Here is a 12,521-nt window from a genome sequence, read left to right on the forward strand (position 1 = left end):
AGCAAGGAATGAAGGAAGAATGAAAGTTAGGAAGGAAAAAAGGAAGGCAGGCAAGCAGGCTTCTTACGATAACATTACAGGTATGTATGGTTTTACACACACACACACACACTCATATGAAGGCAAACTTATGCAGTTTCTGTGTAGATATATCTTAAGAAATTGGTCTCAGCCAGGTGCTGGTGGCTCACACCTATAGTCCTAGCTACTCACGAGGCTGAGATCTGAGGATCACGGTTCAAAGCCACCCCAGGTAGGAAAGTCTGTGAGTCTCTTATCTCTAATAAACTGCTCAGAAAACCGGAAGTGGCACTGGGGCTCAAGTGGTAGAGTGCCTGCACTCTACCTGGGACAGCGCCCAGGCCCAGAGTTCAAGTCCCATGACCAACAAAAGAGAGAGAGAGAGAGAGAGAAAGAAATTGGTCTCTCAAAATGTAACATTGATTTTAAGTATAAATTGTTTATACTGGAAATTGATCCTTTTAATTTGTTGTTTCCAAAGTTCTTGAAAGATACAATTGAAAATGTATTTCAACTCACAGAGAATTGAAAATCATCATATGAAATAAAATAATGAAAATTTGTTTCAACAGGAAAATAATGAAACTGGCTTGGAGAATGTGATAAACAAAGTGGCCATATTTAAGTAAGTGCTTGATGTGTATTCTTATTCTAAGAAGTAGACTGGTCTTTATTCTTACAAAATGTAAATAAGATAGTAGTTGGCTTGGACATGGTAACACATGCCTGTACGTCACTTCCCTACTTGGGAAGTGGAGATTGAGAGAATCCCAGTTTGAGAATGGCCCCAGCAAAATGTAAGCAAGATCCAGTCTCAACAAGTAAGCCAGATGAGGTGTTGAACACCTGTAGTCCCAACTACTTGGGTGGTAGTGGTTGGAGGATTGCAGTTTGAGACTTGCCCTGGGCAAAAATATGCAATCCTGTCTGAGAAAGAACTAAAGCAGAAGAGGACTGGGTACACGGCTAAAGTGGTGGAGTGACTGCTTGGCAGTGCACAGCTCTAAGTTCAAATACTCGTACTGCCAAACATGAATTAAGAAACAATATTACTTGCATTTAAAAACTGATACCAATAAGTGTATTTCTACCTCTTATAGTTTTATATTTATAGACAATTTCTGGCTTCAAATAAATTATAAAAGAGGATGTGGGTTTTTTTTGTATGTTGTAATAATACTTAGTGATATATTTTATTTATATTTGACTTAATAATTGGACAGAAACCTAGGGCTGTCTAATGTTCAGAGCAGATACAGTGTACTACTGTTATTAGAACTCTTTCTTACAGCACTATACAGAGGATTTCATACCACATTTCCATCTATAACTTGATAATGACACGATGCCTTCTTACCATTTTAGAGTTGATCTTTAACAATGTAGAATGCTGTAATGTCACAGACCACCTGTAGGTGTCAGAGGCAAAACAAAAAGTCTATGGAATTTAAGTAGGACATGAGATCATACTAAACAAGCTTCCTGGTGTAGAGCTTACTGTTGTCAGGACTTTGCATTCACAATATAGGTTTTTATCATTTCCATTTTTAAAAAGCCTGATGAGATGATTTCTTAAATAGCTTGTTAAATTTTAGATTAATTTTTAGATTCTTATTTTGTCTGTTTCCTATTGAACAAGATCACTGCAGTTCATCTCTGTATTTTCCATTTGCTATAGAAAACCAGGCGTATCAGGCCATGGAGTTTATGAACTGAAAGAAGAATCATTGAAAGACTTCAACATGTACTTTTATCATTACTCCAAAACACAACATAGCAAGGTAGGAAAAAGTACCTCTTCAGTAAATAAGCCTAAAATCTTTTATATTTTCTGTATCTATAGAAAGGTCCCTGATTTTTATGGTTCTCATTAATGGAGAGTGTCAGCATACCTAAAAAGTTAAAATTAAAATTAACTGAATTAAAAATTTCCTGACTATACAAAAATGACCTTTATAGCTATCTGGCAAAAGGAGGATTAGATGAAGTATGATAGGTTTCTTGATCACATGTTTCATTTCATTATCATATTTCTTTAGTCTTTTTAAATTTTTTTTTTATAACATTGGCTCTTCTACAGAACAAAGGCTAACTGTCCTTTCAAACAGCCTTTGTCTTGCTTCAGACTGGTTGCATTCTAATAACAAGAGTTGCAAAACATTTTCTGGAAAGAATACACACAGTCGATATATAACATCACATCAGTATACACACATTCTCTCTTGACCTCATGAAGGGTGGTACTGAGTTTAATCAGTTAAAGGGATATTTGATTTTGTCTTTATGAATAAGTTACAAATAGAAGAAAGAAAGACATTCTTTTTCTCTCCTTCCCGGCTGCCATGATGTGAGCTGCTCTGCCTCACTTTGGTCCCCCTCCCCCGAACATGATGGACTGAAGCCTTTGAAACTGTGAGCTAAGATGATTACATAATTATCCCCTCTCAGATGTTTGTCAGGCATTTACTCACACTTTTGGTTGCAAAAGTCTTGACTGACACAGAACTGTTTGCATGATTTTTTTGTGATTTTTCTATTCTAAAAAAGTGCTTTTTTTTCTTAAAAAAGAAAAGGCATTTTATAGTTTGTATAACATTGCATACTTCCAGAGCTGGGAAGGTGGCTCAGTGGTAGAGCGCTTGCCTTGCTTGCCTGAGGCCCTGGGTTCCCTTCCTCAGCACCACATAAGCAAAAAGAAAAAACACCAGAAGTGGCACTGTGGCTCAAGTGGTAGAGTGCTAGCCTTGAGCTGAAGAGCTGAGGGACAGCGCCCAGGCCCAGAGTTCAGGCCCCATGACCAGACCAAAAAAAAAAACCAAAAACCCAAAAAACATTGCATACTTCCTTGCTCAGAAGAGGAAGTAGGGAATTTTTAAATTTTAATTCATTTATTTATTTTTTTATCAGGGCTAGGCTCTGTCCTTGAGCGTCTTTGTACTCAAGGCTAGCACTCTACCACTTGAACCACAGCACCACTTCTTAGTTTACTAGAGATAAGAGTTTCATGGACTTTTCTGCCCGGGTTGGCTTTGAACTGTAGTCCTCCAGCACCCAGCTTAAGTAAATGTTTTTAAATGAAAATATGGGATTAAGTTCTTGATGAAAACCATTGCCCATCTGTAAAGCTTGTGTCCTTTGTGAAGATAGACGTTTGGTTTCAGGACAAAAATGTCCCTAGAAATGTATTCATATTTTGAGTACATTTAAAAGGCAGAGGAAAAAAAAATCACTATTTAAAATATCTTAGTAAGTAGGTAGGTCTTTCCTATCTTATTTCAAAAAGTATTCATTTGTGTTGTATTAGCTAAGCAGTGTATTTAATGATAGTTTTTTATTTGGTTAATAGGCCGAGCACATGCAGAAGAAAAGGAGAAAACAAGAAAATAAAGATGAAGGTAAAAAATGAGATTTTGAACTGACTCATTTTGACTTTTTTGTGGGTATTGTTTTTGTTCTTTTGGGGAGTGGGCAGCTAAAGGAAGTACAAAGAGCCTTTTACATTTTGTTTTATATTAAGATATGGCCAACATGAATGATGATAGAATTTTAAATTGTTTGCAAATGGAACTTCTTTTTGGAGACTGACATTGTCACTTACATCTCCCTTGACACTGAAATTTTAGTGTTCTGAAGGTAGAAAAGACATGTTATTTTGCATACGAATACTTATTTTCATATGTAGCATAATCTGTCCCTCTTCCTATTAATCCCTGTCTCTACAGCACTGCCCCCACCACCACCTCCTGAGTTCTGCCCTGCTTTCAGCAAAGCCGTCAACCTTCTCAACTGTGATATTATGATGTACATACTCAGAACCATATTTGAGCGGGCAATCAACACAGAATCTAACCTGTGGACAGAAGGGATGCTCCAAATGGTATGTTGACCTGGAATACTTCTTCTGTGTCAAGTCCTAGATTTCTTAGGGAATCTGGAAAAGATCCCTGGTTTAAGCCAGGTGCCATTGTTCACACCTGTAATCCTAGCTACCAGGTGGCTGAGATGTGAGGATCATTGTTCAAAGCCAGCCCAAACAAGAAAGTTTGTAAGACTCTTAATCTCCAATTAATCAGAAAAAAAACCCAAAAAACCCAGAAGTGGTACTGTGGCTCAAAGTGGTTGAGCAAAAGAGCCCAGGGACAGCACCCAGGTCAAAGATTAAGCCCTAGAACCGACAATTTAAAAAAAGTCTTCATCTGTCATTGTATATTTTCCAGGATGGGAAAGTGGCTCAGTGGTAGAGTGATTGCCTTGCATCCATGAGGCCCTGGCTTTGATTCCTTAGTACCATATAAGCAGAAAAAGCTGGAAGAATGCTAGCCTTGAGCTGTAGAGCTGAGGGACAGTACTCAGACCAAGAGTTCAGGCCCCGTGACTGACACACATACACACAGACACACACACACACAAAGTATTTTCCTACCATGTTGTTGTTTTGTTTCTGTTTTTGTTTTGGGGACACAATCTTATATTTTATTTTTATTTTTTTTTGGTCAGTCATGGGGCTTAAACTCTGGGCCTGGGTGCTGTTCCTTAGCTCTTCAGCTCAAGGCTAGCGCTCTACCACTTGAGCCACAGCACCACTTCTGGTTTTCTAGTGGTATAGCGGATATAAGAGTCTCACGGAGTTTCCTGCCCAAGCTGACTTTGATCTCAGCCTCCTGAGTAGCTAGGATTACATGTGTGAGCCATCCGTGTCCTGCTGGGGACACAATCTTGATATGTAGCATAGACTGGCCTTGGGCTCTGGATCCTTTTGTCTCAGTCTCCTAACTGCTGGGAGATTACAGGATACAACACTACAACCTATGATTTTTTTTTTCTGTGTGTATATTTTGTTTCTTTGTTGGTTTGGATTTTTCACATCAGGTTGCTTATTTTTAGTATCTCCAAATTTAAAATATCCCTGTTTGAATAAATATAACTTTAGGGGCTGGGAAGGTGGCTCAGTGGTAGAGCCCTGGGTTTGATTCCTCAGCACCACATAAGAAAAAAGCTGGAAGTGGCGCTGTGGCTCAAGTGGTAGAGTGTTAGCCTTGAGCTGAAGAGCTGAGGGACAGTGCCTAGGCCCAGAGTTCAGGCCCCATGACCAGACCAAAAAAAAAAAAATATATATATATATATATATACATACATATATGATATTATATATATATTTATACATAAAATATATGTTTTATATATATAATATATATTATATATATATATATAACTTTAAAGATCTTCCTTTTCTTCTAGGCATTTCATCTTCTGGCATTAGGCTTACTAGAAGAGCAGCAGCAGCTTCAAAAAGCTCCTGAAGAAGAAGTGACATTTGACTTTTATCATAAAGCTTCAAGTAGGTTTGAATATTATTTATCAACAGTGTAATAGAAAGTTTAGGTCTTAAACAGTTTTAAGATATTAGTTGAAACTTAGAAAACTGTGAAATTGTCCAGGAGCTGGTGGCTGATGGCTGTAATCCTAGCTACTCAGGAGGCTGAGATCTAACGACCGTAGTTCAAACCCAGCCAAGGCAGGAAAGTCCATGGGCCTTTTTTTTTCCCCAGTCCTGGGGCTTGAATTCAGGGCATGGGCACTGTGCCTGAGCTTCTTTTGCTCAAGGCTAGCGCTCTACCACTTGAGCCACAGTGACATGTCTGGCTTTTTCTGTTTAAGTGGTACTGAGGAATTGGACCCAGGGCTTCATGCATGCTAGGCAAGCACTCTACCACTAAGCCACATTCCCAGCCCTCCAGGGATTATTTTGTATGTATGTTTCACTTATTACTATTTTGGTAGTACTCAGGGCTCTCATGCTTGCTAGGCAAGTATTCTAGGACTTAAACCATTTCCCCAGAGATTTTTTGCTTTAATTATTTTGTAGATTTTTGCCATTGCCAATCTGGACCCATATATCTGAGATGTCAGGTGCCATGCTATTGGTTGAAATGTGGTTTAGATAGCTCTTTGCTTATTCTAGTCCTTTTTTTTAATTTAAATTTTATTGTCAAGGTGATATGCATAAATACATTTCTTGTAGAACTTGTTACCCTACTTCATTTTTCTCCCACCTTTCTTCCCCCTCCCAACCTTCCCCCAGCCTAGTTTTTTTTTTTTGTCTGTTGTAGGGCTTGAATTCTGGGCCTGAGCGCTGTCCCTCAGCTCTTCAATTCAAGCCTAGTGCTCTACTACTTGAGCCACAGTGTCACTTTTGGTTTTATGAGTGGTTTATTGGAGATAAGAATCTCGGGAAGGTGGCTCAGTGGTAGAGTGCTTTCCTTGCATGCATGAGGCCCTGGGTTCGATTCCTCAGCACCACATAAGCAAAAAGAAGAATCTCATGGAGCCTGGTGCTGGTGGCTCATGCCTAGCTACTCAGGAGGCTGTGATCTGAGGATCGAGGTTCAAAGCCAGCCCAGGCATGAAAAGTCAGTGAGACTCTTATCTCCAATAAACCACTAGAAAACCGGAAGTGGCACTATAGCTCAAGTGGTAGAGCGTTCACCTTGAGCTGAAGAGCTCAGGGACAGCGCCCAAGCCCAGAGTTCAAGCCCGGTGACCGACAAAAAATAAAAAGAACTCCATGGACTTTGCTGCCTGGGATGGCTTTGAACCCCAATCTTCAGATCTCAGCCTCCTCAGTAGCTAGGATTATAGGCGCAAACTATATGCGCCAGCACCCCAGCCTAGTCTTAAACTGTATTCTTCCCTCTTTCTGCCTCCTAGGTAGCTGTGATTATATACATGAACCATGATGTTAAGTTTTTCACCAGTATTTTCAAGGATACTAAAACATTTTTTAAGTTCCTATTGTGAAATTTTTACTGCATGACCTCCCTCCTTGCTATTTCTTTGTGTAGGGGGATGAGGGAAAAGTCTATTTGAGTGCTATTTCATTTTGTACTGTTTCTATTTGGAAAAAGAAGGTAACTTAGATTTAATTTCTGTTAAATTCTATGTTTCAGACAGTTGGTTTGAAACACATTCCAGAAGACATTGGTTGTAAAACCAACAGTTACCAAAAATACTTTATACTTTATTGTTTAGATCTTTGAAGACATCATAAACCTACTTAGTTTATGAATATAACTTTCCCTCTTGAATAATTTTATAGTTTTTTTTTGTTTGTTTTCTTTTTGTCCAGTGGTGGGTCTGAACTCTGGGCCTGGGCGCTGTCCCTCAGCTCTTTACCTCAAGGCTAGCGCTCTACCACTTGAGCCACAGCGCCACTTCCAGCTTTTTTTTTTTTTTTTCTGCTTATGTGGGGCTGAGGAATGAAACCCAGGGCCTTATGCATGCAAGGCAAGCACTCTACCACTGAGCCACCTTCCCTACCCTGTAGTTTTTCTTAGTAAATACTTTGTTTTGACAGTGAGTCAGATAGAGGAAAGATGAGAGGCTATATTTTTATTATTTAGGGTACACTTTGCTTAGAGTGCCAATGGATGATGTAGGAAGATGCTTAAAATAATTCAAGCTTTTCTCATTTAAGCGTTTTTTTTTTTTTTTTTGGTGCCAGTCCTAGGGCTTGAACTATGGGCTTGGGCGCTGTCCCTGAGCTTTTGTGCTCAAGGCAAGCACTCTACCAGTGTCACTTCTGTCTTTTTGTGGTCAATTGGAGATAAGAGTCTCATAGACTTTTTCTGCCCATGCTGGTTTCAAACTGTGATCCTCAGCTTTCATTCTCCTGAGTAGCTAGAATTACAGGTTTGAGCAACTGGTGCCCGATTCATTTAGCATGTTTTTTGTTTTTTTTTTTAGTTTTGTATTTAATACCTTATGTACTGTAACTCAATACTTCAGGTAATTGCCGATTGTCTCATTGAGAAATGAAGGTGGCTGGGTGCCGGTAGTTCACGCCTGTAATCCCAGCTACTCAGGAGGCTGAGATCTGAGGATCGTGGTCAAAGCCAACTGGGACAAGAATGTCCATGAGACTCTTATTCCCAATAAACCACCAGAAAACTGGAAGTAGCGCTGAGGCTCAAGTGGTAGAGCGCTAGCCTTGAGCTGAAGAACTGAGCAGTACCCACGCCCAGAATTCAAGCCCCACAACTGACAAAAAGAAAAAAAAAAAAGAAGATGGCTAAGGGAATAATGAACAAACCTCTATCAGAGTGAACAACATTAATCAGGAATAAGAATTTGCACATAATTATGAGGATGCTGATTTCTTATATGTAATTTTGTGTATTATAAAAGGATTGGGAAGTTCAGCCTTGAATGCTCAGAATGTACAAATGCTTTTGGAAAAGCTCAAAGGAATACCCCAGCTGGAAGGTCAGAAGGACATGATAACATGGATACTCCAGGTAAATGAGAGCAGTAAAATATCAAATCTTGGTTTAAATATAGTTAAGTGCCCCCTAAAATGGTTAATTCTGATAAAGGTGTGTTAAGTGATATGTCTATGTGAGTACCACAGAGTGTACTTACACAGCTTAGATAGCTTGTCAGTGTGGACACTTGATGAAGTCAGATTCAGTAAGCATGATATTTAAGAGACTGACACTGGTATACTGAAGAGTGCTGTTATACAGTGAACTTCCTTTTATAGTAAGTAGGAAGAGTATATATACTCTCAGTGTCAAAAAGTATTGTAAAGGAACTGAGGGGATAGATTAGCATTTATGAGGCCCTGGGGTTCAGTCCCTAGTACCACAAATAAATTTTCTTTTAACAAGTATAATGTGCTGGGTGCTGGTGGTTCACACCTGTAATCATAGCCACTCAGGAGGCTGAGATCTGCAGAACACAGTTTAAAGCCAGCTCGGGCAGAAAAGTCTGTGAAACTCTTATCTCCAATAAAAACCACCAGAAAACGGGAAGTGGCACTGTGGCTCAAGTGGTAGAGCACAGAGCTAAGGGACAGCACTCAGGCCCAGAGTTCAAGCCCCACGACCAACAAAAAAAAAAGTATAATGTATGGCTGGGAAGTTGGCTCAGTGGTAGAGTGCTTGCCTCGCATGCATGAGGCCCTGGGTTCAATTCCTCAGCACCACATAAGCAGAAAAAAGCTGGAAGTGGTGCTGTGGCTCAAGTGGTAGCACGCTAGCCTTGAGTTGAAGCGCTGAGGGACAGTGCCCAGGCCCAGAGTTCAGCCCCCATGACTGACAAAAATAAAAAAATGAAGAAGTATAATGTAGTAAGCACATAAAGAAGTCACAGTCATTATTAAGTATTTTGTAAGTGCTATATTATTAATTAGTGCATATTGGTGTTCATTGTTCACAAGAAAGGTTTCATTGTGACATTTCCATACAAGTGCACAATGAATTCCAATCAACCTTGTCTTATAATACCCTTCCCTCCTCCCTTCTTAAAACAGTTTCAACAGGTTTCATTGTTCTCTTCATCTGTGCAAATAAAGGAATCCAAATCTATTCATCCTCATTTGCCCCCCTTGTTTGCCCAATGAGCTTGCTATAATTTTTACATAATATCACTAGGAGTTTTCAGCCTCATTATAATTTTTTTAAATTTTTTGATGGTACTGAGATTTGTTCTCATACTCTTGTTTGCTGGGCAATTGTTCTACCACTTGAGCCACACACCTAGCCTGATTTGCTGAGTTGTTTTTCAGATAAGATGTTGTATTGGCCCAGGCTGACCGCAGACTTCAGTCCTCCTACCTATGGCCAGTATGTTCATCTCCATGTCCAGCTATTTGTTGAGATGGGGGTGGGCATCTCCACCTTTTCATTTGGTCTTGTTTCAAGTCATTTCTGCCTCCTGAGTAGCTGAGCTTATAAGCGTGAGCCACCAACCCACCCCCCTCATAATAGTTTAATGAGACCACTATCATATATGTTCCCCTTGGTTGAAATGTCACTATTCTGAAAGTGACTATAAGAATCCTCTATTAAGCTCTAAAATTCAACCACTATATTATTTAACTGTCTTTATTATGATTGCGCATGTTTGTTTCATGTCAGTAGCTTTATTTGTCTTTTTTGTCTTAGTAGAATTTATTGAATAATGGAAGATTTATTAATTTTTTTCAATATTTAGTCAACATGTACTGTATTCCTTCCATTTGCCATGTTTAATTGTGGACTCTAAACCAGACAGGCAAAGTATTTGCTGACATGGGACATACACTATAGCTGAGGTATAGACAGTGAAAAATGCAAATAGGAAAAAATATCAAGATAATACAGTAGAACAATAAAGGGTTACTTTGTGTGGCCAGCAGAGGCCTTACTCAGAGGGTGATGTTCAAGGTGAGACCTGAATAGTGTGGAGTCAGTATTGTTGGAATCTGCAAGGTGCTCCAGGAAGTGGGACCAGCAGTGAAAACCTAAGGGGGCCTCTTAAGAAGGTGGCCAGTGTAGGGGCTGGGAAGATGACTCAGTGGTAGAGCGCTTGCCTTGCATGCCTGAGGCCCTGGGTTCGATTCCCCAACACCACATAAGCAACAAGAAAAAAGCCGGAAGTGACGCTGTGACTCAAGTGGTAGAGCGCTAGCCTTGAGCTGAAGAGCTGAGGGACAGCACCCAGGCCCAGAGTTCAGGCCCCACGACCGGACCCCCCCCCAAAAAAAAAAAAGAAAAGAAAAAAAGAAGGTGGCCAGTGTGAACAGGAGAGAAAGCTCAGAAGTAGGTTGGAAGGGCAACCAAGAAAGAAAAGAAATATTGATAACTTGTGGTTTAGTCATTGCTTTTGGGGACAAAGACCTCAACCAAGAAAGGATGTTTTACTTTCCAGTTTTGGTTTGTGCCTTATACATTTTTGCGCTGAAAACATTTGAAGTGGAATATGGTATACACCTGTAATCCCAATTCAGAAGGCTGAAGTGAAGGATCACTTGAGTTCAGGATATGGAGACCTCAGCAGGACCATGTTAAAGAGGTTTCCTGGGCTGGGAAGGTGGCTTAGTGGTAGTTTTGCCTTGCGTGCATGAGGCCCAGGGTTCTATTCCTCAGTACCACCCATTCCCCTGTGGCCATCTGAGGGAAGGCTAATCATAGTAACAGACTACTCAGCGCTTTTGCTCGTCTCTTACTAGCTGATGGTTGGTCAGAACCAAGAGAGTTGTTATTTGCAGTCTGATTTTCCCCCAATATATTGAAGTCATCTAGGAAATGGCATTTTGAGACACAGTGATTAAATCAGATTAGTGAGTTTTTGTCTTTCTGCTCACACCAACCACATCTTTTTTTTTTTTGGTCTGTTGGGGCTTGAACTCTGGGCTGGGCACTATCCCTGAGCTCTTCAGCTCAAGGCTAGCATTATACTACTTGCACTGATACCAACCAGATCTTTAACTATTTCATTGATTTTTTTTTCCACAGATGTTTGACACAGTGAAGCGACTGAGAGAAAAATCTTGTTTAATGGTAGCAACTACTTCAGGATTTGACTCCAGTAAGAATGACGAGGTAATAACACTATGGCGCTGTTTACATTCATCTCTGTCTTTGGCAAACCTTTCAGAATCTTACTGGAAGGAACGTTAGCAACTGAACAGGGAATAGGTTGAGAAATATGAATCCAACAGTCCAAAACCAAAAATTTTGGAGCCTTTTGAATTTTAGAGTTTTAGCTTAAAATTAATGGTAAAGTCTGTGCATTTATTCTCAAGTCCAAGAAATCTCAAAGATTTCTATTCCTGACCATGTCAGATAAGGAATACTTGGCTTACATATTGTTCATTTATTTATTTGATTTATTTATTTATTGTTTGTCATGGGGCTTGAACTCTGGGCCTGGGCGCTGTCCTTCAGCTCTTCAGCTCAAGGCAAGTGCTCTACCACTTGAGCCACAGTGCCACTTCCTTTTTTCTGAGTGGTTTATTGGAGATAAGAGGCTCACGGAGTTTCTTGCCCTGGCTGGATTTGAACCACGATCCTCAGATCTCAGCCTCTTGAGTAGGTAGGATTACAGGCATGAGCCACTGGCACCCGGCTTACATATGGTTTAACAGTGGTTTCTTAATGTTCAGATTACTCAGGATAAAGAAAAAGCAGAACGAAAAAGAAAAGCCGAAGCTGCTAGGCTACACCGCCAGAAGATCATGGCTCAGATGTCTGCCTTACAGAAAAACTTTATCGAAACTCACAAACTAATGTATGACAATACATCAGAAATACCTGGGAAGGAGGACTCCGTTATGGAAGAAGAAAGGTAAAACAAAACAAAAAACAGCTTGACTTTTGGAGGGAAGATTATTCACCTTGAATCAGGCTTTTCCAAAATGCATTTTATACTAATGGACATGAAGGTGGGAGCAGCAAAAATGGAAATCAGTTCATGTCATTTTAAATGCATGTGCATTTTAGATGCGTATTTACGCAGTTCACAAATTCCCCATCAGGTTTATGATTTTTGAGAAAAATGACTATAATTGTTGCAAACTGATAACCAATTCATCCCCTGAGGAATATGGTTTATGCTAGTTTTTCTTCTTTCTTAAAGAGAAGTCAGTGTTCATGAGTATGGTCATGAATGGTGCGTCAAAAGGGGAAAATGCTAAATTTGTTTTTTTGCACCTCAGTATAGTGTGCTTATAGGGAAGT

General features: G+C 39.8%; 1 protein-coding gene across 1 annotated transcript in view; it reads left to right on the forward strand.

Annotated features, from left to right (window-relative positions):
* Ubr1 (ubiquitin protein ligase E3 component n-recognin 1) overlaps positions 1–12,521 on the forward strand; it is a 94,778-nt gene that overhangs the window by 46,691 nt on the left and 35,566 nt on the right. Inside the window, exons 22-29 of the mRNA XM_013009984.1 lie at positions 594–646; positions 1,700–1,802; positions 3,368–3,416; positions 3,744–3,898; positions 5,260–5,359; positions 8,206–8,315; positions 11,298–11,384; positions 11,948–12,129. Of these exons, the coding sequence (XP_012865438.1) occupies positions 594–646; positions 1,700–1,802; positions 3,368–3,416; positions 3,744–3,898; positions 5,260–5,359; positions 8,206–8,315; positions 11,298–11,384; positions 11,948–12,129 (839 nt within the window). The remainder of the gene's footprint in view (positions 1–593; positions 647–1,699; positions 1,803–3,367; positions 3,417–3,743; positions 3,899–5,259; positions 5,360–8,205; positions 8,316–11,297; positions 11,385–11,947; positions 12,130–12,521) is intronic.

This window comes from Dipodomys ordii, unplaced genomic scaffold, assembly GCF_000151885.1.
Source record: "Dipodomys ordii isolate 6190 unplaced genomic scaffold, Dord_2.0 Scaffold11, whole genome shotgun sequence".
In the NCBI taxonomy this organism is placed as follows: domain Eukaryota; kingdom Metazoa; phylum Chordata; class Mammalia; order Rodentia; family Heteromyidae; genus Dipodomys; species Dipodomys ordii.